This window comes from Alternaria burnsii (genome assembly GCF_013036055.1).
Source record: "Alternaria burnsii strain CBS107.38 chromosome Unknown 730, whole genome shotgun sequence".
NCBI classification, from domain to species: Eukaryota; Fungi; Ascomycota; class Dothideomycetes; order Pleosporales; family Pleosporaceae; genus Alternaria; species Alternaria burnsii.
The window spans coordinates 756311-783071 of record NW_024066110.1 but is presented as its reverse complement, the minus strand read 5'-3'; the positions used below and the strand labels follow the sequence as shown (position 1 = coordinate 783071).

The following is a 26761-nucleotide window of genomic DNA, read 5'->3' as shown; positions in this document are numbered from 1 at the left end:
CGGTCTCGCTGTTCTCTCCGACACAGTGAGGGTTTGCACTTCAACTCGTGATTAACTTTCATGACTTCAACCCTTTTCGTTTCAGTCAGCGCAGGGTTACGTTTACCCCCAGCCTGCGGCTTCTGTACTCTAGTATAGTACGTTCAGATCTATGCTTTCTTGTAGATGCATCCGTGGTGCACTCGGGATCCCATTCTTCTCAAATTGCAAGGTACGCGGCTTCCAAGAGTCCTATGCCAATGTACGCGAGCGACGTATGCAACACAAAAAGCCAGCGCTTCTCGTTGGATGTCGAATCTTGAAGGGGACATGCGCAGCGCGAGAAGACCAAAGCTCGAAACAATTCCAGTGCGGAAGATACACTGACACCTAAGATGATAGAAGACGCTTCAACGGTCACGCAGAGTCCTTCCCAAGCACACGAGTTGTTGTCTTGTTGGGCAGCATCAAGGCATCCCTAGCCGAGATGAAGGCGCGGGATGGATGCGGGGACAATTGGTGGCGCGATATCGGCAAATGAAAGTCGTGGCTTCCCACGTAGCACCGACGACGTCGTTGGGAGGCTGAGGCTGCACACTGCATGCAGAGGACAGCACCGGCTACGATGAAAAGCAAGCAGACGTAAAGCAGGGCGGCGGGTTGTTCGTGCACAATGATGAAAGAACGGCTCACTAGCGGGTGCATGCGTCATGGTCTCGGGAGCTTCGAGGCTTGGTCCAAGCTCCCTTAAGCTCGTGGACCCATGGTTGTTTGTGCCAGACAATCTCCCAACAGATATTGTAGGCGCCTTTCCCGAATAAGGTACCTTGACAAGTCAGAGTGTCGAGTGCGCGTGGGAGTGTCTGCACCAGGTGCCTCTGAGGAGTACTTAGATTTGCCGTGCTGCAGTTTACCGCTGTTCGTGTTCGGCACAAGTTGCACTGCAGATCAGCAGCGCCTCCTCGATATATCTGCTGGCTGCGGGGAAACTACCACAACTGTCTTGAAGCTCCGCGCTCTACTCTACTCTGGACGCAGCTCCCCAGGCCTGACCCTTCACCCGCTTGAGTCTTGCCCTCCACCTTTCTCTGTTCTTCAGCATCTATCAAGATGGCACAGCCACTCGAGGATGCGTACATTACGGTTCGCTACATGAATGTGGTCCAACGCACGCGAGCTAACATGTCTTGCAGCTTCTTATGAGCGATTCCTACCTACCGGGCGCAGTCGTTCTTGCAAACTCTCTGCGCGATGCCGGAACCACCAAGAAGCTTGCGGTGCTCGTGACTATGGAGACGCTATCGGCTGATACCATCTCGGAGCTCAAGGCGCTTTACGATTACCTGATTCCTGTCGAGCGCATACGAAACTCCAATCCCGCCAACCTCTATGTCATGGGGCGGCCCGATCTGGCTTTTGCCTTCACCAAGATTGCTCTCTGGAGACAGACGCAGTTCCGCAAGCTCGTCTACCTCGACGCAGATGTGGTAGCTCTGAGGGCCTTGGACGAGCTGTTCGACATTGAGGCTTCGTTTGCTGCAGCGCCAGATATCGGCTGGCCAGATGCTTTCAACAGCGGTGTCATGGTTATCAAACCAGACATGGGCGAATACTGGGCTCTCCAGACCATGGCAGCGACTGGTGACAGTTTCGATGGCGCAGATCAAGGCTTACTGAACCAGTACTTCGAACACCGTCCCTGGCAACGATTGAAGTTTACTTACAACTGCACGCCAAACGCCGAATACCAATGGGAGCCAGCATACCGCTACTACAAGCGCGACATTGCCGCTGTCCACTTTATCGGCAAGAACAAGCCTTGGTCAGGCCACCATGCGGGTGGAAATGGCGTCTATGGAGAACTGGTAGCGCGATGGTGGGCGGTGCACCAGAGACATTTGCACAAGGCAAAGGGGGGCCAACGAGCTGGTGAGGCAAAGAGCACCCATGGTGACTCCGGGCTTTCTTCCTCGTCTATTCCTGTTCCTATCGAGGCCTCTGCTGTTACAACCGAGCCACCTATGACCGAAACTGGAGATGAGATTCAGGATATTGACCAAGGTATAATAGAGCCAACCCCTACGGTCGAACAACGCAAGTTCTCTGCGCCTGAGATGCAGTGGGATGCAACCAAGTACGTTTTCTTAGCTACCAAATCTCTACGCATCATACTAACAGATCCAGGTTCGAGCCACCAGCCCAGTCGAGACCCGAAGCTGCCAATTTCCCTACCCAAACGTACACTTTCAGTGACAGCCGGTCGCTCTTCAAGGCTCCAAGCGCCTACCCGGAAGCGCCGCGGGACATGTGGTACCAGGTCCCAGAAACCAGGCCCAAACCTGCCGAGAGACCTAAGCCCATCTTTCCATGGGAGCAAGAGGTGGACAGACCAAAGCCGACGCGTGTGTTTGCTGAAGACCTGTCACCAGAACCGACACCTACAGTAATGTCACCGACACACGCGTTTTCAACCGTACATTACGATGAGAGTGATAAAACAGCTCCAACCGGAGTGGACAGAGTTAGAAGCCCTGCAAACGCTTCTGCCTCGAATTTTGCTGACCAAGGTTGGCAGTCCTACCAGCATAGTGGCGTAAATGCCTGGGATAATGTTCCGGGTATCGATAGCTACGTTCGTGCCATATCGGACATGAGTGGAATACGGGGCAAGAACCAGTCCCTACGCCAGACCACAGGCACGGATGATATCAGTTCGCCCATACTGGAACGTAGGAACCGCCGCGAGAGCCTTATTCTCACTGATTTCCCGTCTGCAGTAGAACGACCGAGCCTTCCTGTGACACCTGCACCGGTCCGTCGTCCGATGTTCTGGGGCGAAGAGAGAAATCAAGCAGGTGAACTACCTTCTGCTACAGGAGTGCCGGATCAGACCGAATGGGTACGTTTGTGATGCGCATTTTCCTCTGTCAAACCCTCAAACTTCCAGCATCATCGTGTGTCAGTCGATATGGCGACCACAATTGTGTCGAACCATTTTTCCTCTCCAATTTTCCAGATGTAGCCCGACTTCTGAGGCCCCATTGACACCGAAAACCGACGTTCTGGCCGAGGAGACCTCGAGAGTCATGGGCGCTGTGTTTTCATCTTCAATTCTTCCACCTCCACGAACAGGAGCCAGACCTAGTAGTGTGCTGCTAGTGTTTCTGACCAGTCTAGACTTCCTCGCCTCTTAACCAAGATTCCTCTCTGTTATGATATTCCCCCTCTCATCAGCCCATGGCTTGAGCGATCCCTTTATAAGACTCGAGCTGACTTTAAACTTTGAAGAACCCCGAGGAGAAGCTTGACCAGCTACGGCGTTCATCTCTGATCGAGTTTGAACATCTGAAGAAAGACGAGCACCCTAACCCCCCGATGCGTGCGCTACCCGAGCATTCAGTCGTTGAGAAGAAAGAAGCAGGCACTTCATTTGGGCTTGATGGAGCAAATGACCAGGCTGTTCCAGGATCTTTCCCGCACATCGCAGAAAAGGACTTTGCTAGCAGTGACCCTGCACCGGATGTACGACCAGGCTTCGGCGACCGCTCATTTGCTCATGGTGATGAAAACTCGGCACCGGACCACTACTCCAAGCAAGACTTTTCTTCTGGATCTTCAAGCACCTTCGGACAGAACTTCTCGAGTTCGACGTCGCAGGCAACGGCCCATGAACAAAGTGCTAGCCATGATTCGTTGTCATCTGGTCAGCAAGTTCAGTCTGGGGGCATGACCTTTACTGTACCCACCTTCGATGATGGTACTTCAGCCGACGTCCAAGCTGCGGGAGACGAACTCAGTCCGACACAGAGTAGGACCTAGAACAAGACGATGAACGAATGGTGGATGCCGATGTTTCCGGTACTATCGTGTCGGACGTCGCACCTCGTGTAATTTCATGTCGTGAACGATGGAGGATACATATTGCAGTTTCATGTTTTTTTTACTCTGGTATAGGCCATTTTACGTTTCGTATCTCTCGTTAGCGAGGTCTTCCAGCATTTGCAGGGGCATTGCATAGCGGTCTGTTGTAGGTCATTGTGTGTTGTTATTTGCGAGGTCGGCTTCAAATTGTATGGCATGCAGGGTGTTGGAATGACAATAAAGACTGGAGACAAGCACACGCGCCAGAATATGCAGGGAACATTTCGTGCATGTTCTCCTAGGCACGCTTGGGCCAGCTGCTCCACTCGAAAGCTTGACAAGCTTGAGTCGACTGATGGCGCTGTGCCCTTCCAAAGATGCCCCGCTTGCCCCTCCCCACCCAATTTGCCCTTGAGCAACGAGCACCTGCCCGATTCATCTCAGCCTGTAGACCGCGAATAAGCGCCACAGCCACCCATAGAAGCCTCTTCTGTCATCTGCGAAGCTTCTCCTCGTCTCCGTCACCTAGACTCGTCGCAACACCTATCCGCTGCGACCGTTACACGCCAGAACGACTGCCCAACGCCGCCTGGCCATATCTGTATCACCCACCCAACAAGATGGCGCACCTCGACCCGTACTTCAAGCAGGTAGACGACTTGCAGAGCAACTTCATCGAGAGGCTGAGGGAGGCGGTTGCTATCCCCAGTATCAGCTCCGAGGACCAGAGGAGACCCGATGTCGTCAAGGTACGAATAAACTACAAAGCACGCATGCATTGTCCAGTATCCCAGCTGACCCAACACACAGATGGGCCACTGGTTAGCGGAACAGATCAAGGCGCTTGGTGGTACCGTTGAGCTCCGCGAGCTCGGAAAGCAGCCTGGTCGCGAGCACCTTGACCTCCCACCGTGCCTTCTTGGACGCTACGGAGACGACCCGAAGAAGCTCAACGTTCTCGTTTACGGTCACTACGACGTACAGCCCGCGAACAGATCCGACGGATGGGCGACCGACCCCTTCACCCTCACCATCGACGACAAGGACCGCATGTACGGACGCGGTAGCACCGATGACAAGGGCCCGGTTCTTGGCTGGTTGAATGCGATTGAGGCACATCAGAAGGCAGGCGTAGAACTCCCAGTCAACCTGATCATGTGCTTCGAAGGCATGGAAGAGAACGGATCAGAGGGTCTGGACGACACCATCCGCGCCGAGGCCAAGAAGTTCTTCAAAGACGTAGATGTTGTTTGCATCTCAGACAACTACTGGCTAGGAACTGAGAAGCCATGCTTGACATACGGTGTTCGCGGTTGCAACTACTACCAAGTAGAGGTCTCTGGCCCTGGTCAGGACCTGCACTCTGGTGTCTACGGTGGAATGACACACGAGCCCATGACCGACTTGGTTCGCATCATGAACTCGTTGGTCGACCCCGACGGCAAGATTCTCATCAAGGGCGTCGATGACCTCGTCGCCCCACTTACCGAGCAAGAAGCTGCACTTTACCCACCCATCGCCTTCACCATGGACGGTCTGCGGGAATCATTGGGTGGTGAAGTCACCATCCACGACAATAAGGAGGATGCGCTCAAGTCCAAGATGCGATACCCATCGCTGTCGCTCCACGGCATTGAGGGTGCTTTCTACTCCGAGGGCGCGAAGACTGTCATCCCTGCCAAGGTCATTGGAAAGTTCTCCATTCGCACAGTACCAAACATGGAGATCGACCCAGTCACCAAGTTGGTTGAGAAGCATGTCGACGACGAGTTTGCCAAGCTCAAGTCCAAGAACAAAATGAAGTTCAGCGTGGTGCACTGCGGAAAGTGGTGGGTGGAGGACCCCAACCACCCCAACTACACTGCTGCTGCCAAGGCCGTCGAGCGTGTATTTGGTGTAAAGCCAGACATGACCCGAGAGGGTGGTAGCATCCCTGTTACCTTGACCTTCCAGGAGGAGCTAGGCAAGAATGTCCTATTGCTGCCAATGGGTAGCTCGACTGACGCCGCTCACTCGATAAACGAGAAGCTGGACAAGAGGAACTACATTGAGGGCACGAAGCTACTAGGAGCCTACCTGCACTACATTGCAGGAGAGATGAAGCGCGAGTAGATGTCGCTCACTTGAATAACACTGTCGGTCTAGTTCTTGTAGGTTCGTAAATCGTTAGTTTCCGAAAGAAGCGTATACCCATCCAGCAGCGTGCTCTCTTCTTGCGACTCTGGTCCGACCAAGTGACCGATGCATACTTTATTCTGCCATACATCTTCTCTTAAAACGGCAAAGTGCATACCTCGCCTATGCTTGTAGTGTCCGCATCTTGACTATGTTATGGATGTACTCTGGGGTTGGGTGATGGGATCCCGCCCCAGCTTTGACCACCCGGCGCGGAACAACTAAAAAAGTTCGGCATCGCTCCACCCAGGACGGCCAGCACCGTGCCAACGCGTGCACCTCAAGCAGCCCGCCAAACCCAACCCCAATTCCACAATGTCAACATGTAAATCCCTCCTTCGGGCATGTCCATCGCAACGGACTACTCCATCGCTCCTTCCCCTCACGCAATGTCGTTTCGAATCCACAACCCGGCGGCACAGAAAACTGCTCGCACTCCCCGAAGCACCATCCTACACACCCGACCGCTCGGCTCCCACATTGGTCTTCAATCCCCCGTCTTCGGCGCCAAACGTCTATCACACGCCGCTCAAGTTTCTGCCCAAGGAAGATAAGAGAAGACAGTTATACGCTGCCGCTCAACAATACGCAACAAAACTGGCGCACACACGGCAATCCTCCCACATCGCAGCGCCCGGCACACCACTCAACACAGACAGTTTCCTTCCACCGCGCCCTTCTGCCTCCCTGCCTGCGCCTGTTCGACAGCCATACGAGAAGACCTACCATCTCAACGAGAATGATATTGCTGAGATTAGGAGGCTGAGGAGTCAGGACCCAGATACATGGACGCGGGTGAAGCTGGCGGAGAAATTCGGTTGCAGTCAGTTCTTTGTGGGTATGGTTGCTAAAAACGAGGGCAAGGCGGAGAGGGTAAACAGGGAGCATGAGGCGGCAAGGAGGAAGTGGGGAACCAGGAGACGAGAGGCTAGGGAGGACCGGGGCAGGAGGAAGGTGCTTTGGGGGAGAGACGCTTAGGCAATTATGCATGCAGTTATTCGTTGTTGATTCTGTATAGGCATCTACACCAGATATGGATCACAACCGCGGACTTTCATGCCTTCTGGGGCAGGGTGACCTCAGATCTGGGTCATAGGGCACGAACACACTATAGATATGGCATACGATATGTGTAAACAGTATAAAGGTACAATTATATCTTGATGCATCACGACTTTCGCCAGCCTTCTGATCAGCAACCATATGTTGATGATCGCCATTCCTAGACGTATGCCAATGGGTATCATGTCAAGACTCCGTAAACGCCAGACTCCTCCATACTGGAAACACTCCCATGTTCACCCTCGACCTCCTCTCTCCACCTCGATTGCCTTCCCAACCCTGAAAGCAAAACCCTCGCCATCTCTTGCGCCTGCGCCTACCTTCCAGCACTCAAACCGCCCCCGACTAGCTACCTCCCAACGCTGCAGTCTCTCTTTTTCAGCCTCTTCAACACTGATTGCGGGAGCAAACTTGGGTACGTCTACACGGCGGATTGCTAATCGCGTGACCGACGTACCTTGAGGCCATGACGTAGGTAAAGCAGGCCTGTATGATGATTGCGAGGTAGAATGCGACGTAAGTACCGCGCCACAGGAGAGTAGTTTGATTAGCTTGGTGAGGCGGATTATGAGTTGTGTGGATGCCATTGCCAAAGTGTTTGACGACATGGAGACAGAAGAATTGTTTGTGTTTCGTATCGACCAGATAAAAGCGTCGATGTCTTCCAAGACAATGGACTGGATACGGCGGTGCATACTCTTGTGTGGAGTCGTCTGGTTCAACAGGTAGTCTGGTAGGGAATCAAGAGTAGCTAGTAGGGAAGGCCAGGACTTAGGGTAAAAGATATGGAGGTGTTGGAGTGCGGTCTTGACCATGATTTTGACGTCGACTCTTAGGGGTTCATTGATCTCCAGATCTGTGGAAAGGAGTTGCGAATTTACGATGGACAGCATTGTTTCTGCTAACCGAAGGATGCTGAAGTGATGTAGTGGGTCGAAAAGAACGACGGCTACCCCTTGGCCGCCTACTGAGACGGCGCGGAAAGTTGGGGGGAGTATGGCGTGGGCAATCATGAAATAGAGAAGTGATGTTTTCCCAGCTCCAGAGGGGTGTTGTGTTGGTGGTGGGGAGATGATTTCAAGGATCGGGGATCCTGAGCCAGAAATGAGACGGTCAATCTCCGGGACATTGAAATGTGATGTTTGGGTGGTATTCGTGCCAATGGTACTGTTCAAAGTCAGCTTCGATTCGTACTTCATCCCACCAATGAGAATGAAAGATAAAAATCTGGTCTAGTTTTGTAAACAACAACACATACACGTTATCCTCGCTTATAACAAACTCTCGAAGAGATCTGAAGACCTGTGCCGACGTTAGTATACATTATATTCTAGGGTCGTCGTGTTAATGCGAAATACCGAGCTCAAATCCTCAACAGACACCTCCATCAGCAATTTCTCCCCAAGCCTCTTCGCTCCATCACTACTCATTTTCCTTTTTCCGTTCAGACTACCACCCTGCTCTTTTGTCTTCTAGTCGACCGCAGTCAGACTGCTTGATATACCTTGCTTCGCGCAATGGCACCACCGATTTCAACGATCCCCGTCTCCGAGTTGGAAGCGTCAATCAACACTTTGCCGTCCGGCAAGCCACGGAATCCAAAAGTCAAATTGGGCGATTGTGTGCTGAAGGAACTGGTACAGTACAAATGTCTCTCAGAGCAGCCGAAGAAGAAGGCAGTTGCATCTGGCGTACTATGTGAGCCGTTAGTTCACTTGCTGAGACGGTGAGTGCTGAGCGAGGTGGAATGCCCGAGGTCTTGGCGTCGTGATTAAGCTCGAGAAGCCAGTGTGATGGAATTGGATGTATGGCTAATGACATGCCAGCTGTCCAGGAGGATTGATCGTTGAGACCACCGCGTGGGAAGAGTGGAAGGCGAAGCAGGAAGGTGCAAAGGTTGAGGGGTGAAATGAGGTCGCCAGGGTGGAAATGGCATCGTGCAACGTCACGCATGCAGTACCTGTTTACATAACAAGTGCATGTCTTCATGATCACAATTTCAGCTCTAGAGTCTTACTAACAATTTGACCAGGAAGAGATGCAGTCAAGATATGCAATCGATTGATGACGAAAAGATGTAATGCTCGCCTTGGCCACACTATGTGTCACCGCTGACTGCTCTAGTATAGCAGAGTGAGCAGACTATAATACAACTTCTAACAAAGAAATGAAATATCAACGCCGCTTAAATGCCTGAAGCGTGCCTAAGCCCCCTAGGGCCGAAATGCAGGTACCCAAACGCCTCGCTATCAGAATGCAGTAGTAGAACGACTTTTTCAAAATCATGTTGCCGCCGTGTTTCAGGTGTCATAAACTATGAAGCGCCGGTGGCGGACTTTCTCCAGTATTTCTGGTCGTAGTTGACATGTACGCCTTCCTCAAGGTTGACGTTCCGATCAGTCGTCAGCTGCCGTATTGGAGCGTCTTGGGGCATATCCCAGTCATCGTCGTACTCGTCCGTCTGGGCTTGCCGCCGCTCTTCCTCCTTCTCTCGCTGGTTCTCTTCGTCGAGCAGGTCTTTCATAGCGGCTTGCCACAACTGGTCGCTCTCCTTCATGCGCCTGCTGCGCTTGCGCTTGCCAACGTTCTGTTTCTGGACGCCTGCCTTCTGTGCCGCCATGAGTTTTCGAAGACTCTGTTCGGCAAGGATGCCCTCCTCAGTCGCCTTCTCGCGGATCTTGCGCGGATCATTTTCGCGTTTGGTAAAGACGGGCGTTGCTGTATACGTGTGTTTTGATGGGAAACCGGGGAAATGCTTTGGTATATAGCGGCGCGTTTCTTTGTCCGCCTTGCCGGAAAGACCAAGACCCAGCAAGGACTCGGTGTCGGGCGGCGGAGCCTCTGGAGGCGCAGGAGGTTCAAAGTATGGTTGCAGTACCAATGGTGGAACTTCACCTGTGTCAATATGTTGTTCGAGGGAAGCCGAGCCGCGTAGGCCGGCAGATGTGAGGGCGTAGATCCAGTCGTGGGCTACGGTTTCGGTGCGCCGCGAGCTGGTCATTGACGTCCGTACTTGTGCTAGAAAGTTGGTCATGTCTGTGACGAGTCAGTCCTGAAAAGTGTAGCGGGCTCTCATGGCCAGTTTCTGTCGCAAGGTGAAGCCATACAGGAATCGACCAGTGCCCGGAACTCCTCCAACGCGTCCGGGCGCGCGCTCTCGAAGCCGACGCCTTTGCATTGTATCGCTATTGCGCGGCGCAATTGCTGATCGAAGAAGTCTTTGCTCTCGCCAAAGGGATCGAGCTCTGCGCTGATGGGTTCGGCGATGTGCTGGATGGGCTGCGTGTGGTGCAGCGCCCGAACGACTTGCCGCTTCTTGGGATGTGGCTCTCCGTATGTCGGCGCGTTTCCCGCATCATGTGCTCTCTTCATGCCTGCGATGGCGCCCTCGCTGCTGGCGCTGGGAGAAAGTATGATGCCTGGCATATGCTGCTCGTTGTCGCGATTCCGGCTATGGGTGAAGGCGTGGCTGGACAATGTGCACGCGATGGTGGTTCCAAGGACGAGTTTATCGGTAGGTAAGAGCGCGGGCGGGAGTGCGAGGGCGCATCGGTTGCAGAGAACTGCCCTGACAATGGGAGCAGACGTGAAGGCGCGTGTGGTCTCGTATTCGATGGTGTTGTCTCCTTTCACCTGACTGCCGGCCGTTGTCTTTCAGTCGGGAGCTTCCAAGGCGCGGGACGCTAAGGCTGCCTTACGTCAGCAGCAGCCGCCGTTACTTCTCCCCGTCGAACCACCACAACTTCAGATAGCCGCAGACGACGACTACCAGCTCCCGCAACCCCCATTCGCGCTCCAAAACTCTCCGCTCTCCCGAAACCGACTTTTACAATGGCCGTCAAACCCATCACCGGCGTATGTGCTGCCATTGAGTGCTTTGGCCGGTAGTGGGCTGGATGCTAATGACTGGATTGCAGATGCTCCGACGACAGGTCGTGCTCGACCTCTCTGTCGCCATGGGTGCGTAGAAACCTGGCAGTATACGTGCCGTATTTTTGGGGCTTGGAGAGCTCTGTAGACGTGCGCGCATCATCTTTGGAGCTTGGCTAACAGCAATCGCAGGCCTCGGCGTCACTGCCGGCTATGGCTGGTGGTACGGTACGTAAATCATCCACTGGCGATGCGACTGCGCTTCCCACTGCCAAAATTGCTTCCGTTCCCGTTCTTACTTTCCAAGGCTACCACGTCCCCGCCGTCCGTCACCGTGACGCTTTCTACCAGAAGCTAGAAGATGAGCGCGCGTCGGCTCTCGGCCAGAAATAAGCCAACACTCCTCGCGACCCGACATCTCCTTTGTATCGACAGGTCTTGAAAGCATAGAGTGGACGTTAAGCTGGGGATCAAAGTGTATCATAAATGGAGTGGATCTCTCGACAGCAAGCCAAATCAGACTACGTCAAACGACCCCGCGTATGCGTCTTCGCATGTCATGTGCTCTGTGATTGTAGCGTGTCCCGCACCATTGTCTAGTGCTGCCGCAAAGAGAGCTGCTTATTCACGTTGAAAATCCGGCTGCACGTGCTCACATTTTCCCACGGGGCACTGCCACGCTGCGCACTCGACACATGGAAATCGTAGGCCTGAGACGCCCTATTCCACATGCCTTTATAAGCCATAACGTCCGACGGTCTGCAGAACACCATGCCATGATCTGCGTTCTAGCTCCAATGTATCAAGCAGTTAAACCCTAGAACACCAGCTGTCCTGGTCATCACGAAATATATACCTAGCATCCAGCTTACTCATTTCGTATCACTTGAGGCGAATGAAAAAAAAAAAGGAATGTACACAATCCATCAGTTCGGGTGTTAGAGGCTGCAAGGGATCTCTGACGAACCTGCAGATAGCTAACACCAGGGCTTTACTGCCGTTACATGATCACATAAAGTTTGATATACTAATAACTAGGTCAATGCATCTCGTCTGCTTCGTCAGCCTGCTTATCCCACGTGAAGCTCTCGTGTTGTGGAAGGTCAGGCGGTCTTCTTCAATGTTCATGTTGAGTTTCGAAAACAGCTGTTTGGTCGCAACGGAGCATCAACAATCCAAGAATCCTCTTCAGTATAGAAGAGACAAACGCAATCAAGACAAGATTGTTTTATCTAGGAAAGGGTACAGTACATCTTTTCCACTTACAGTTCTCAGAGTTGAGCAGCAGTATTCTATAGCTGCATCTACCACTATCAGCTCACGGTGATGGCCGCGCACGATTGATAGGACAAGGGAAAAAAATAAAGTTAGATGTTCAATCGCGATCGATAATCGATGATCAGGGCCAGCGCACGGACTAGTCGTAGAAACTGCTCCTGCCTCGAAATCTCGTGTCATGAACCTCAACTCAGACCGCGATGAATCTACCCTGATTGTTGTACAATTTATTCCCACAGTAGTCGAAAATGTACAGAACACTTAGAAGAGGCACACAACGAGACATGACAGCGCTCAAGTTTCAAGGCGATCCAGAAGATTCTGATGCTTCGATGGTGGTGGTTACAAGTCGTCTCACCAAGCTATCACGAAACTGTTGGTAGACTGTCATGACGCGCCAGGCCAATGACAGAGTGATATGGGTCACGAGGCGCGACGCGACACGTTGTATGCTACTTGTTTCTTGGTCATTAAAGCAAAAAAGTCCGATGTTCGATTGCAAACGCCATGCAAGACAAAGCAGCGGTGGGGGGAAGCAGAAACGTGTCAAACGCTGGGTGCTATTGGCCGAGAACCAGGCTTCACTCACAGGTTCCCTGGCGATCATGCCCAATCCATGGCGCTGACTGCAGGGAAGCGTCGCCGCCAAGGATCGACGCGAACCCAGAGACTCAAGGCGCAGCAGCGTGGCAAGCGGGAGTCGTATTAGGGAAAATGGCATGTTTTGTGGTACGGGGCTGAAGGAGCTGCTCTCGATGGGGGAGAGGTGAAGAAAAAGCAGCGTCAGGGATGAGAGGCGGATTCGAGAGGCAAGGTGACTGCTTTGACAGCGGCGTGTTGGTTCGGAACGGGGTGAGGACCCATAGCATAGCGTCCGGCGCCTTAGCGCGAGATGTGGATGACTAGTCCCTCACCATCCATTAGGGCAACGGGTGGCCGATCACCAGCGACCTGGCTTGAAGTTGAGTAGAGGACTGGGGGCGTCAGGTGGGCGTCCCCTTTGATGATTTGTAGTAATAACGGCATACGGGCACTTGGCTACTCTTCTAGATCTGTGTGTATGGCAGGTGACGGGACTGCGCAACGGAGTACAGGCAGAGCTGCCATGAAGGCGACAGGCGTCTTGTATCTGTCGGGTGCCATCTGTCCTCGATAGGGATATTGGACGAGATGATTTGAGTGAAGGCGTTGGTGCCCTGATCACCGCCTGGCGCAGATGACGACTAAAGTGGCTAGCGAGCGATGGTAGTGGAAAAAGCAGCCGTACCCTCGCTCATCGAATAGACGGCATGGCGCCATTTAAAGCCACAGGGCTCGACCAGACGGTAGGGATGAAACTCCGCAGTCGTCAAGACGCACACCGGGCGCTGCATAGTAGAGCTGCCACAGTGATCAAACACCTGGCAAAGGCTAAGACGGTGAACTATGGCAAGATGAGAGCGACGCATAGGCCGGCAGGGCGGGGAGGAGGGAAGACGACAGGAGCACATGGTTCGTCCTGCCACCAGAACTGCGGAAGATTTGGCGGGTCCCAGCCAAGCGCTAGCGCCATTCATTCGACGAACCTGTGATACCTGGTCGAGAGACGGGGGGCGCAACAGGCACCCTTTTGGGCCGTCGCCGACCGGGGTAGTGGTGTAGATAGATGAATGCGATATCGAGCAAGCTCTCGTAGCAAAACGTCGTCCTGCATCTGCCTCGACAGCTGTTCCTGCCTTCTGGAGCATGACCACAGACGGACCGGGGCAGGAGCGTTAGAGGGCCTACCACTTGCAGCTAGCGGATAGATCCCTGCAGTTGGACGAGGTAGGTGCGACGGGCGCGATTGCTGCACCTGGGCTGCGACGCACGCCCTCTTTCTGACGGCTCTCGCAATCTTCCTCGCTCACCCACCCAAACACGTCTGAGTTTGCATCTTCTTCTTCTTCTTCTTCTTCTTCTTCTTTGCCGTTCTAGCGACATCACCACTTCGATAGCTGCATCTTGTCCCCATGGACACGTCGTCTTGAAAGCTGCAGCTGCGTAATTTAGGCGCCGTCGTTTGGGTCCACGGGTGCTGCGCTAACATTGCGCCCTGTCCGCAACTGTCGATCAGTCTCGAGCCGCAGCTGGCGTCGTCCTCTCGAGCCTCCGCCTTTCACTCACCTAAGCCTCACTCCAGGTGAGCAGCTGTGGCCCTGCCTTTACTCGCATCCTCCCTCCCGAGCCGCAGGCCCAGGCTCTATTCTACGACACTCGACACGCTTCTCTCTCTGGTCGCTCACATCTTCGCCAACGTCACTCCCCGTCACCGTCACCGTCACCGTCACCGTCACCGCCCCATCTTGGGTCTCACCAAGTCATCTACTCGACACCAAACACGACGCCTCGACGCCGTAGTCGACCCGCCGCCCGCCGCATCACTGAAACCCTCGGCCTGCATGAGTGCTGCTGTTCACTGCACTTCCGCGGCACTGCACCGCTGCGTATACCCGTCGCACCTCTGCCAGCTTGCGACATAACGCGCCTTCGATCATTCGCGCGCCATCATGAACAACCCCAACATGCAACAGAATGGCATGCAACAAAACCGGGCCGCTGCGGGACTCCATCACTTTATCCAGCACTATCGTGTCCAGCAGCAGCAGGGTAAGATTCCAAATGGCTGGCAACAGGGCACACCGCCTGAGGAGCGCGGTCAGTTGGCCCTTCAGTTCTTCACCCAGTACCGCCTGCTGAAGCCTGAGATCGCCGAAGTCGAGTCCATGCGCGCCGCCCTCCAGTTCGAGACGCAAACCTTTATGTCTTCGTCAACAAAGGACCAATACGTCTCTAACATCAAACAAAAGCTCATCGTCATGACGACAGCGCGGCAGCAACAACTGCAGCAACGCATGCAAGGCGGCGCACCCAACAATATGAACAATCCGATGAACGGTATGAACGGCATGAACCCCGCCCAGATGAACATGATGAATCAGATGGGTCAGCAAGGCGCCAGGCAGGGAACCCCACAACAGTTCAACCCGGCCTTTCCGAACGCCCAACTCCAGCGACCGATGCAGGTTTCGCCCGTTCCCATGACGCAAGGACAGTCTTCGATGGGTGTAAATGGTGCAAACCCCACCAACATGTCCCAACCGGGTCAGAATAACCAGCAACCAAACATGCAGGCCAATCAGAACCAGCAGCAGAATCGTCAGGACCAAATGATCATCAACCAATTCGCAAAGAAGTTGATGGACACTTGTAAAGAGGAGGTTCGGCTCAAGTTTGAAGCTGATATTCGAGCCTGGCCTGAGGACAAGAAACAGCAGTTGCTCGCCCAAGGCGTCAACCCTCTTTTCCTCCGCTTCCGACAACATGCTGACATGCTCTACCGAAGAGGCGCCCTCAACCAGCAGGGAGCTGCTCAGAATGCCGGCGCCATGCAAGGAGCTGCTCAGCCGAACCGGATGCAGAGCCAGCAGATGAATATGGGTCAACGTCAGCCTAACCAAGAGTTCGATTTCACCGAGATAGCAAATCGGCAGATGGAAGCTATGCGCAGCCAAGACCAGGGCACCACCGTGGTACCTGCAAGTAACAACCCGAATAATGGTGGTCAGATGAGTGGCTTCCCAGGTCAAAACTCGCAACAAAACCAACCTCAAAATGCCATGGCTCAGCAGCGTCAGGCTGCTGAAGCCTTTCACCGCCAGCAGCAGGCGCAACAAGCGCAACAAGCGCAAGCGCATGCACAGGCCCAGGCTCAGGCCCAGGCGCGGTTGGAACAACAACGGCAGCAACAGGCAGCTCAAGCACGCAACCAACAGAACCAGCTGCTCCAAGGTCAAATTGGAGGACTGAACCTCCCCGGAGGTTCGCAACAAGCTAGCCCTGCTATGCCTATGCTCAACCGACCGATGCCTCCACCGGGACAATCAGGACCTCCTGGGACACCACAACAGCAGCGCCCCCCTCAAGCTCATGTTCCGATCATGACGCCTCAACCTGGCCAAGCCGACCCCAACTTGTCCGAACTTATGCGTCAAGCCCAACAAAGAGCTGCTGCCGTCCAAGCGGCCAACCAGCAACCGCTGACTGATCAGGTTCGCATGAATATGATGCCAGCCGACCTCGACCCAAACGTAAAGCAGCAACTGCTCAAGGTTCCGGAGCCCCAGTTCCGTGTGATACTACAAAGCTACATGATGAACCTTCGTCGCAGTAATGGCATGCAAAACGGCGCTTTTCCACCAGGCCAACCTAACGCAGGCCAGCCGAATATGCCGTTCAACCAACAGCAGCAGTTGCCGCCTGGCATGACCGGTCAAATGCTTGGCGGTCCTAACATGCCCAATATGGTTCGCCCTGGCATGAACCTTGGGCAGCCACAACCTGGAGCTGGGCCACAGCCTCCTATGGGGGCACAGCGTCCCCCAATGCCATCTCAGCAACAGCGTTTGCAAGCTGCCTCCAACTTGTTACGAGCCAACCCTGGCATCATACATGCTACTGACCCAAAACCGTTCCCTCCGAATGTTTTGAACAATTCAATTCGAAACAGCCTTCCCCAGGATGTTAGAACATGGCAGCAGCTCAAATTATGGGCCAGCCAGAATCCCGCTCTGGTACCAGGTGTTGACAGTCAAAAGCTGCTCATGCTACAAGTTCTTCACTTCCAGGACATGGTAAGACAATCCGGTGGTGTGGGGGGTGTCCATCCTACACCACAGCCTGGCCATGGGCTCGCTCCACCTGTGCAAGTCAATGCGAACCAAGGTCCCATTAGGACACCGCAGCAGCAACAGAACATGCCGAACATGGCCGCCCTTCAGGTCACCCCACAGGACTTGCAACAGTTTCGGGCAAGGATGGCAGGCTCGCCACAAGCCAATCTACCCGACGAACAACTACGAGGTTTCATGATCTCACTGAGGATGAAGAATCTACAGCAACAAAGGCAGCAACAGGCGCAATCTGCAATGCTCAACCAACAAGCCCAACGTAACCAAGCGCAGCCGCCAGTCAACATGCCTATTCAACAGCATCAGCCCAACCGCCCACCGACGGCGCAACCCCCAACACAGGCAACACCCCAGCCAAAAGCAGCAGCCAGACCGCAACCACAATCGCAGCCCATGCAGTCGCAACCTTCCAATAACGCCGGAAACAAAGGCACGAAGCGACCGAACGAGGACTCTACAGAGTCTGGCAATGATGCCACGCCACAAGCTGCTGCTATGGCTTCTTCAAAGTCTCAGCCCGGATTCAACCTTACCCATGAGCAAGTGTCCAAGCTTACCCCTGCTCAGCAGACGCAGTATAAGGCCCAGTTGCTGAAGGCTCAGGACCCATCGAACAACAAGATGCAGCAACAAAGAGGTGGTGTGGTCAACCACGAAGAACTACGGCAACGAATGGCAGATCCGACAAGGACACGACAGTTCAAGCAGCTGATGGACGAAGTCGAGAAGAGCATTCCCGCCAGACAGCCTGTGCAGCTTCCACCGCAGATGCGAGTACCTCTGCAGCGATCACTGAAAGAACAGCTCCATCGGTTAAAGCAGGTGGACCAGGCTCTACGTATCTTCCACGCCTCATACGACTCCTCTGAGCCTGAGCAAGTTCTTCGTCAGATCATGGCATCTCGCGTACTTTTATATCAGCAGTTCGACCAAGCTGACGGGACGCTCCACCCTCAAGTCACTCTGACTATTGAAGAGTTTAAGAACCATATGGGCGCGACTCTCAAGTTTGTCGCTAAGATCATGGAAAAGGTTAAGCAGCAATCAGCTGCGTCGCAGCCGCAACCTCAGGGTGGTTCGAATGCCCCGCCCGCTCAACTTAATGCCGCAAATCTGAAAATCGTAGAACAACAAAACCGCAGCCAGAAGGCTCCTTCCGCCCCTACCACCGACCGTCCACCGTTTGCCATCGGAGCTGATTCGGGTCACGGAGCAGCACACTACTTCGAGGGCGCGAGGCCAGTCACGAACCTTGTGTTGCCCGAGAAGAAGCGTGCAAAACTCGCGGGTAGTGAGACATCTACCCCGGGTGCTAGAGCGTCTCCTCGGATTGGTTCAGGCACAGGTAACTCACCTGAGCTCAAGAGACAACCACCGCCCAACGTACCACAGCGGCCGACCTTCCGATGCAACGACGCGAGTTGCGAGTACTCCGTTCGAGGGTTTGACACCCAAGCTGAACTGGAAGCGCATAGTCAGATACATGCAAAGGTTGAGAATCCGATGCAGTTTGCTCTAGACTCCATGGCCGATTACCTTGATATTGACCAGAAAACTGGCGAAGCCAAGGTGGATCAGAATGCCGCAAAAAGTGCCCCGAAGCCTGTACCAGCTGCTCCACAAGTATCTCAACAACCCGTCAAACCGGGGCAGACCCCTGGCGCTGCGCATAGTGCTGCCACTCCAGTCGGGCAACAAGCGACGGCGATGGCGCGTGTGCCAACGCAAACAGGCGTCAAGGACTCACCGTCTTCAAACCTGCTCAAGACACCTCAGGCAATGACGAAGGTGGCTACCCCCGGGTCGGGTGCTCGCGGTAAACCTACGCCAGCCAGTATTCCCAAATCAGCACCGAAGGAGCAACAAGCGACAGCTCCAGAGCCTGTACCCAAGGAAGAAGAGCAGAAGCCGCAACAACCAATGTTGCCAATGTCACTTCTTGACTACTCGTACGAAGACACTTTCGCGGCTCTGGATGCGAACGGACCTTTCACCGTGATGGATCTCAAGGATGAAGACCACGCCTGGACACTCCGTTCCCGACCTGCTTCGCCATCGGCTACACCCGAATCATCCAACAAGGATACACCTTCTACACGACAGTCCGATATCTCGGAGAATGATAACCTATTCATCAACATCGATCTCAAAGACGCCGATATGCCTGACGCATGGGCAATGACAATGACGGGCGACGCTCTTCCGATCGACCTGCAACTTTCAGAAGACTTGCAGAATCTCGGAGTTGTTCTTCCTCCCATGGACAGCGAAGACATGATGCTCTTTCCGGACTATGGCCCTGGAACTATGATGGACCTCGATATGCTCGAGAAGACCATGGACAGCATGGGCGGGACACTCGATCCATCCCTGCTTTGAGCCTTGTTCTCGCTGCCCTCTTTCAATCCTGTTCCATTCATTTTGCATTTACTTGCGATTATTCTTTTGCCTTCGGGCTTTGTTCATGTGCCTGCCATGTACTACGATTTCACTCGCTTTTTGGTTTATATTGTCTGTACTTGCATGGTGTTCGGGATTGATTACGGCCTATCACATATGTATGAGCAAAGCTTAGTTGGTGATGTGGGCTCATGGCGCTTTCTATGCTGCAATGGGAAAAATGGGAGTGTATACAGCATTTGAGGAGAATTTTGTAATTTGGTCTTGTATTTGGCATGGTTTGTGGATATTATACCCCGTCTTCCTGTCACTTCCGGTTTTTGTGGTGCAGGGAAAGTAGTATCTGGAGTTCTATTTAGTTGTCAATTTCGCGATACACATTATCTGTTTGATGGTGATATAAAGCCAGGCTTTCTGCAAAAGTGATGTCCTTGTTCATTTCCCGACGATGCGGGGGGCTGTGACGTGATGCACCACGCTAAGAGAAGCGCGGTTCCCATGGATCTTGTACAAATATGTTGTCAGAGACTCGTCTGGATACATATGTACCACGGTACGATTAGCGAGTCTACATCGTGGACGCGGGGCTTATTGCACCCTTTCTCCGCACATCTCGCTTTAGACATGATGCCACCGAACACCTGGCACCGGTACGTATGACGGCCAGCGGACGAGGCCGAGATGGGCAAGTCGGCGAAGACCCCCTTTCCACAGTGCGAACCATGGTACCAACATGGATACGGCAACGTAAAGAATAACGTTTAATTTTGACATGACATGATGCAAGGCGCGTGTCATAGATTTGCAGCTGGCAGCGCCTGTATCCATGGTACTGAACATTAGTGTCTCGGCGAAAAGATGGAGTGAGATTCAGATTCCCAACGACAATTATTTCCTCTTTTGCCTCTCCCAACATGATGCAGGTAAAGATATGCGGACAAGGCCGAGTATGATGCGAAAGTGAAAGAAGAAAGGAAAAAAAATTCTAGGGCGTTATGACGTTTGCGCACCTCGCCTCCGGGACTCCCGCTTCCATTGCCCTGCCTGGTGCTGGCTTGCGATGGCGGTTATGCAGGGCAAGAGGCTGAGCAGGCGTGGCGAAGGCAGGAGCAGTTGCTATTCTCGGCATGCTGCATGGCGTGCATTTTGCGGGCATGCCACGCGATGGGTATTCTCTGGATGGCCTGGAGATGTGTCGGCGCTTTGTTGGACTAGGCAAGTTGGACAAAGACTGCGAGGCAGAATTTGGGATTTCTTTTTCCATGGTGGTTAGAGAGGGCGTAAGTAATGCATGTTGGTGGTACCGCGGATAAGCTGCTATTTGCAGTGGACAGTGGCTGCTGGTTGCAAGGTTGCGATCAGCTTGGGGCTCGGAATGGTTCCGAGTGGTGAAGGTTCTGAAGAGATTTGGGGGCGGTGAGAGCCCCATCGGTCGGTGAGATGACGGGTGAATGGGTATGCGCAACGTGATGGACAGGGTCTATGTTGTGGGTCTGGGGTAAAGAGGACTGCGATTTGCTCGGTTGGACTGCCTAGCTGGGGATGAGTTGGGATTGGCGAACCATGTCGGGCAGGAATTGGGTTGTTTGTGATGGGCGTACTTGTGGAGATTAGAGATTGCGATGTTCGAGACGATGACTGGAAGGCTTGCCACGAAGCATGACAACGAATTCACTCGATTACCAGAAAAAAACAGATGCATGTAGTAAGATTTCATTTGTATCATGGTAGAGGGGATTTGTCAATGCGCCTTCATGTCATCTTCGATCTTGATCTCACACCTTCCTTCTGGAAGCCAACGCCAAGGAGCATGCAGATGCGCGTCACGGCTAGGAAATAAACGAACGGGACGTTCCCCAGATCAATGGCGTTCCACCGCCAAAAGGCCCAGTAGATGTGGATTCCGAGGGGCAGGATAGTGAGCAAATGTCCTAGGTCGGCGACAAGCAAGCCGACCAAGAAGGTCTTCCAGACTTTGATGTCTGGAGTGGCGCGCAAGACCGAGGCTTCCAAAAAAGCAAGTCCTAGGTACAAATTCGCTAACTGTGACATGACTATGGATGTTGAGATGGGAAGCGAGGCGGCCGGTGAGCTGGCTGCATGCGTCAAGTGCAGGTAGGTGGACTGGAAGAAGTGTGCATAGATGGCGCCTGTGAGGATGGAGACGGGCTCGAGCCAGCAAAAGACGAAGCGATAGACGCTGGGGATTGCTGGCGCGGGTGGAGCGGTTGATGGCATGGTGTTTGGGCGATGGTTTGGCTCGTTTCGCGTGGTCTGGGTTGTGTGCTCAGCGCGATTCAAGATGGTGTACCGCTCAGCGACTCGGGCGTACCGTGGGAGCGGTGTAGCACAAGAGACGCAGGAGGCAGTATAGTGGCAGGGCAGCGGAGAAGCCGGATGCAGCAGCAAGTGGTTGAGCGGTACTCTCGTACGTAGCAAAAGGTCGACGGTGTGTGTAGTGCTGGCATGATAAGATAAGTCGTAATTTGCAAGGGGTGGGTCCCGTCTGGAGTTGCTTTGGTGGACAGACCACGTTCGGGAGGCACTCGAACCGGCTTGAGATCGGCTGAGTCTCCTGGCCTAGTGTGTGGCACGTCGTCTGGCGTTGTTAACAAGCTCTGTTTTCCCTTTCTCCTACGTACTAATCCTCATGCTATAAACCTCGCCTTTTCGACCTTTCCGTACCCCTGCTTTCCGCTGCCGTCCACCCTTCACTCTCCCTTTGCTTCGCACACGCTCTCTTAGTCGACCCCCCGTGCTCTTCACCGTACATCCCTGGGAGCATGTATCGCAGGCAGTCTGTCCTGTCGCACCGACCCAAGACCTCTTCCGACGTTGACGACGACACCACGCACACCACCGCCGTTCCGCCGCCGCACACGATGAAGCGGACCATCTCGCAGACATTCCCTACCCACTACCAGCAGGACATCAAGGACACCAACATGTTGGACGCCGTCAATGAAGCCACCATGGCCGCCGACGGCCTCTCGCAGCATTCACAGGCCAGCTCCTTCTCCCGCGCGTTTGGTGCAGTCGCCGGTAGTTTTACTCGCCAGAAGACGCGCCGGCGCATGTCGTCCGTGTCTTCAGCAACACCCGCACAGCGTCGCCGGGGTTCCATACATTCTTTATTCGAGTCTCTGCCCTCTGCCAGCGCTAGCCACAAGTCGACCATGGAACCACAGCAACCACAACAACGGATGCCCCTGCAACACCAAGACTCTGGCATTCCCACTTTCCAGTTGCAGCCACAAAGCACGAGCTCAAAGGCCTTCGCTCCCTTCAAGCGACTGAGTAGCATGCGCCGTCGCCCCACAGCTTCCGGCCCATCCACAGACGTTACCAAGGCTCTTTTTTCATCTCCGCCCATCTCCTACCCCAGCCAATCCGTGCCCGGCGCCGCCGCCCGACAAGCAGCTGCCGCCGCCAACCAGGACCGCCAGAACCAAATACGGCGCGAGCAAGAACACACCCACCGCTTCCTCAATGGCCTCATCACCACCTCGATGCGTGATGACGACATCAAGGATAACGAGAGCGGTGTGGACATGACATGTGCTTCCCCCATTGTCCGCGCCGATAGTGTTACCGAAAAGAAGATGAGTGAGTTGGCTTGGTAGTCCTCAGTGGAGCCACACTAATCGTGTTACAGTCGATCCTTTCCAGCGTCTGCCTGCCGAGCTTGCTACCACTGTGCTTTCAAACCTCGATGCCGCGTCCCTTGTACGTGCCGAGCGCGTCTCTCGCAGCTGGAACGAACACGCATCGTCGCCGCACGTATGGCGAAACGTTTTCCTGCGCAAACACGAACCCGAAGTACACGTCTCCCCTGCGCCGATACAGATGGGCGGCTTGGGTACTGGCAAGATGGCGGGTGGCAACCCAGCGCCTGCCCAAGACTGGAAACAGATGTTCAGAGCGAGAAGCACAATCGACAGCCGATGGAAGGCCGGAACACCTGCTGCCATCTACCTCAACGGCCACACAGACAGCGTCTACTGCTGCCAATTCGACGAGAACAAGGCCATTACCGGCTCGCGTGACCGAACTATTCGTGTGTGGGATCTGAAAACCTACAAGTGCATCAGAGTATACGGCGGTCCCAACCACCGTCCAACCGCCAATACACCGCCACCTATGGAGGAGCGACCTGAACGCGTCATCAGCCACGCCTCGCTCAATGGCACCAAGACTGGCAATGAAATATACACTGTTCCCGCCGATTACCACGATGCCTCTATTTTGTGTTTACAGTACGACAGCGAAATCATGGTGACGGGATCTTCAGACTACACCTGCATCGTTTGGGACATTACTGGCGAAGAATACGTTCCCATGTACCGGCTCCGTGGCCATGAGGCTGGTGTACTAGACGTCTGCCTTGATGACAAGTACATTATTTCCTGCTCCAAGGACGCCATGATCAAGGTCTGGGACCGTAAGACAGGCAACTGCGTTCGCACACTCAAGGGTCATCGAGGACCTGTCAATGCCGTTCAGCTACGTGGCAACTTTCTTGTTTCTGCTAGTGGCGACGGTGTAGCGAAGTTGTGGAATCTTGAAACGGGTGTTTCCATTAAGGATTTTCCCTCTGAAGATCGTGGCCTTGCAGCTGTTGAATTCTCTGATGATGCCAAGTACGTTCTCGCTGGAGGCAACGACCACGTCGTTTACAAGTTCGATGCCTCCACTGGCGAGTTAGTCCACAGCCGGGTCAAGCATGACGGCCTTGTACGATCTCTTTTCCTCGACGCTTTCAACGGTCGCATCGTTTCTGGTTCGTACGATCAGAGTATACAAGTTTCCGACTACGAGACTGGACAAACATACGCTGTGTACAAGAATTGGACCACGAGCTGGATTCTCTCGGCCAAGAGCGATTACAGACGCGTTGTCGCCACGAGTCAGGATGGTAGGACCTTGATCTTGGACTTTGGCCATAACGTACCGGGATCTGAATTGCTCGCTGGGTCGAAGTAATTGCACATAGGAGCTGGACCGACCACAATACGATCCAGCCCGTTCCTGAGCTACATGGTCTTCGATGACTTTGCCGCCGTATCCTCGAAGCAGCTCCTCCCACCTCAGCCATATACCCAGCAAGGTGGCATATATACCCCTCCGCGGAAGGCTTGGGAGAAGTAATGGAAGCAGACGTGAACGTGCGATAATACTTTCGAGGTCAAAAAGTTTTGTTGTCGAAGAACAGGTTTGCTGTTTTCTGGCGTAAAGCATAGCATTCATCAGCAGGCGTTCTTGTCATCTCCCATGCGTAGCTTTTTATTCATTCCCCACATTTCGCTACCTTCTTGCGTCGTTTTGTTTCATGGTAAACTGCATTATTAGCATATATCTTGTGGGCCGTGCCTCTTGCCACGTTTCTATTGTACTTTCAGCAACTAGATTTCCCTTTTGTCATGTTCTTTTTGAGTTGGGTTGGGTCATAGGTGTTGTGCATAGACGTCCGGATGGAGACGAGCGAGCATTGAACGACGCTCTTTAATACAATGATCATACACTTCACTTTTCCTTCTTACTTGGTGATTTGTATCTAGTCCTTGAACAACTAAGCACTGGTTCCTGCGCATCAGCGCCAGCTGGAGGTAGATAAAAAAGCGGACAGAAGAGCGTCATGATACGTTCAGCGCCAAGGGTATATAAATTAAGCAACACAACAATCTCCTCACCAAGTGCCTCTCCTCATACCCACGCCCTCTACCCTCTCAAACCAGCTCCCACTCCTTCCTTTGGTCGCTGCATCCATCCATGTCTTACTCCTCCCTTTAGTCACCTTGTTCGTCAAAGACATGACAAGCGGCACCTTCTTCCTTCTTCGCGAGTTCTTCTAGCCCTCGTTGTTCTTCTCATCAAGACAGATGCACAGTGCAGCAATGAGAGCCATATCTACTCCTGGTGCTATTTGCACACCGTAAGTTTGTTGGCCGAAGAATATGTCTTTGCCGCTAAGAATCTTGCGGTCGATACGGGCGACTACCAGACCTAATCATACTCAGCATCCTGTCCTGCTACGACAACTTTTGTCGTTCAAATGGCGAGGAGAGGGTGAGAAGGGAGACACGTACCGCCTTGTGCTTCATCTAGAATATCAGCCTGAGTATCGAAGAAGTTGCCGCGCATGGTGAGAACTTCTTGTTTCCCATTCGAGGAAGTGAATGTCGCTGTCGCTTTGGATCCGAGTACTAGCACCAGTCAGTTACTTCCATCTCCATGACCAATACCCTTCCTGTCATCCTTCTCCCTCTCTTTCTTCGCTCTGTCCAAATCAGATACCAAGACTTACATTTAAAACTACTCTTGACCTCCATAATCTTATCTCCCTTCGCACTCTCCACTACATATGTGGAATGGAGATGGAAGTGCTCCTTCACGATACTACACAGGTGGTTTCCTTGCATATCGAACATCTTTTTACGACCAGTCAGACTCATGACCTTTCCTTCCACCTGGAGGACTGGCGTGCCATTCGCGAGCTTGATGCTGAAACTGTCGCCGCTGAGCGAGATGACTTTTTCTTTGAGGACAAGTGTTTCTGGGCCTGTGGCAAGGAACTGGGGGAACACGCCGATGGGTTGGGGTGCTGGGGCGAGGGGGGACATGGTGGTGATGGTGTTTGTCTGATGATGGTATTGATGTTGATGTTTGCCTAATGAGAAGAGGACAGTCAGATACGAAGCTAGGTACGAAAGGATGAGATAGTAGTAGGATTAGGTTTGACATTGGGGAGCGTGAGCCTTTAATCGTTTCGGTAGAGATAGCCTTACGTGACACTAGCAAGTGCATCCGATGATCGTGGGGCAGTGCTTATGGTTAGGCAAGCACGGGTGAGGCTGAGCGCGGCCAATCACCCGAGAACGCTGACATTAGAGAATCGAGCTACCCTATTATCAGTCCTTCAAGATGATGCAAAACACTTGAATGGTCTGGGACGAACAATCAACCATGCTGACTGGAAATGCATCAGGCAGACTTTACTTGATTGGCGCGGATCAAATACTACGTGTATGCTGAAAATAGAAGCAAAGCACCTCGCATCACTATTTCGTCGTGGCGCATGCAAATGTAGTTTGTAGTTTTGTAAGACTGAACTTTTGAGCATTGGTAGAGACCATTATGAACTCCACCGAGACTTCTAGTCCCAATTCCTTTACGCGCCCCCAAAATACATGACGAACATGGCGACCATATGCACAAGGCTGGCCTCTAGGAAGCGCAGCTTAGAATATATACACGGACCATAAAGCCGATATAAACAAACGGTCGAGACCTGAGGACTTCTCCATCAAATCAATCCGGGGGTATGAAACTAGGCACCGCTCTGATCCGGCAGTATCGTGAGGAATGGAACTGGTATGACAAAGACAAGACAACAACAACAACAACAGCAACAGTAGAGGAAACCGACA

General features: G+C 53.3%; 8 protein-coding genes across 8 annotated transcripts; 5 read left to right on the top strand and 3 right to left on the bottom strand.

The window, feature by feature from the left end:
• Positions 1-1089: 1089 nt before the first annotated feature.
• GT037_003674 (glycosyltransferase family 8 protein) lies at positions 1090-6993 on the top strand (the record flags this gene model as incomplete). Its single annotated transcript, XM_038928721.1, has 8 exons — positions 1090-1122; positions 1173-2113; positions 2164-2878; positions 3268-3787; positions 4143-4203; positions 4370-4589; positions 4651-5948; positions 6246-6993. 8 exons carry the CDS (start codon positions 1090-1092, stop codon positions 6991-6993), a joined length of 4536 nt encoding a protein of 1511 aa, XP_038788428.1.
• Positions 6994-7313: 320 nt separating this feature from the next.
• Positions 7314-10503, bottom strand: GT037_003672 (uncharacterized protein; the record flags this gene model as incomplete). Its single annotated transcript, XM_038928719.1, has 5 exons — positions 7314-8244; positions 8336-8379; positions 8582-8771; positions 9414-10113; positions 10185-10503. 5 exons carry the CDS (start codon positions 10501-10503, stop codon positions 7314-7316), a joined length of 2184 nt encoding a protein of 727 aa, XP_038788426.1.
• GT037_003673 (uncharacterized protein) lies at positions 8595-8985 on the top strand (the record flags this gene model as incomplete). The annotated part of the gene is made up of 2 exons (XM_038928720.1): positions 8595-8803; positions 8904-8985. The coding sequence occupies 2 exons, from the start codon at positions 8595-8597 to the stop codon at positions 8983-8985; spliced, it is 291 nt and encodes a 96-aa protein (XP_038788427.1).
• A 405-nt stretch (positions 10504-10908) lies between the features above and the next one.
• Positions 10909-11340, top strand: GT037_003671 (cytochrome c oxidase family protein; the record flags this gene model as incomplete). Its single annotated transcript, XM_038928718.1, has 4 exons — positions 10909-10932; positions 10995-11037; positions 11140-11175; positions 11255-11340. 4 exons carry the CDS (start codon positions 10909-10911, stop codon positions 11338-11340), a joined length of 189 nt encoding a protein of 62 aa, XP_038788425.1.
• Positions 11341-14753: 3413 nt separating this feature from the next.
• On the top strand, positions 14754-19313 carry GT037_003670 (uncharacterized protein; the record flags this gene model as incomplete). The annotated part of the gene is made up of 1 exon (XM_038928717.1): positions 14754-19313. The coding sequence occupies one exon, from the start codon at positions 14754-14756 to the stop codon at positions 19311-19313; it is 4560 nt and encodes a 1519-aa protein (XP_038788424.1).
• A 1773-nt stretch (positions 19314-21086) lies between these two features.
• On the bottom strand, positions 21087-21572 carry GT037_003669 (uncharacterized protein; the record flags this gene model as incomplete). Its single annotated transcript, XM_038928716.1, has 1 exon — positions 21087-21572. The coding sequence occupies one exon, from the start codon at positions 21570-21572 to the stop codon at positions 21087-21089; it is 486 nt and encodes a 161-aa protein (XP_038788423.1).
• A 545-nt stretch (positions 21573-22117) lies between these two features.
• On the top strand, positions 22118-24317 carry GT037_003668 (uncharacterized protein; the record flags this gene model as incomplete). The annotated part of the gene is made up of 2 exons (XM_038928715.1): positions 22118-22940; positions 22990-24317. 2 exons carry the CDS (start codon positions 22118-22120, stop codon positions 24315-24317), a joined length of 2151 nt encoding a protein of 716 aa, XP_038788422.1.
• Positions 24318-25182: 865 nt separating this feature from the next.
• Positions 25183-25954, bottom strand: GT037_003667 (duf-domain-containing protein; the record flags this gene model as incomplete). The annotated part of the gene is made up of 3 exons (XM_038928714.1): positions 25183-25337; positions 25421-25537; positions 25639-25954. The coding sequence occupies 3 exons, from the start codon at positions 25952-25954 to the stop codon at positions 25183-25185; spliced, it is 588 nt and encodes a 195-aa protein (XP_038788421.1).
• Positions 25955-26761: the final 807 nt, after the last annotated feature.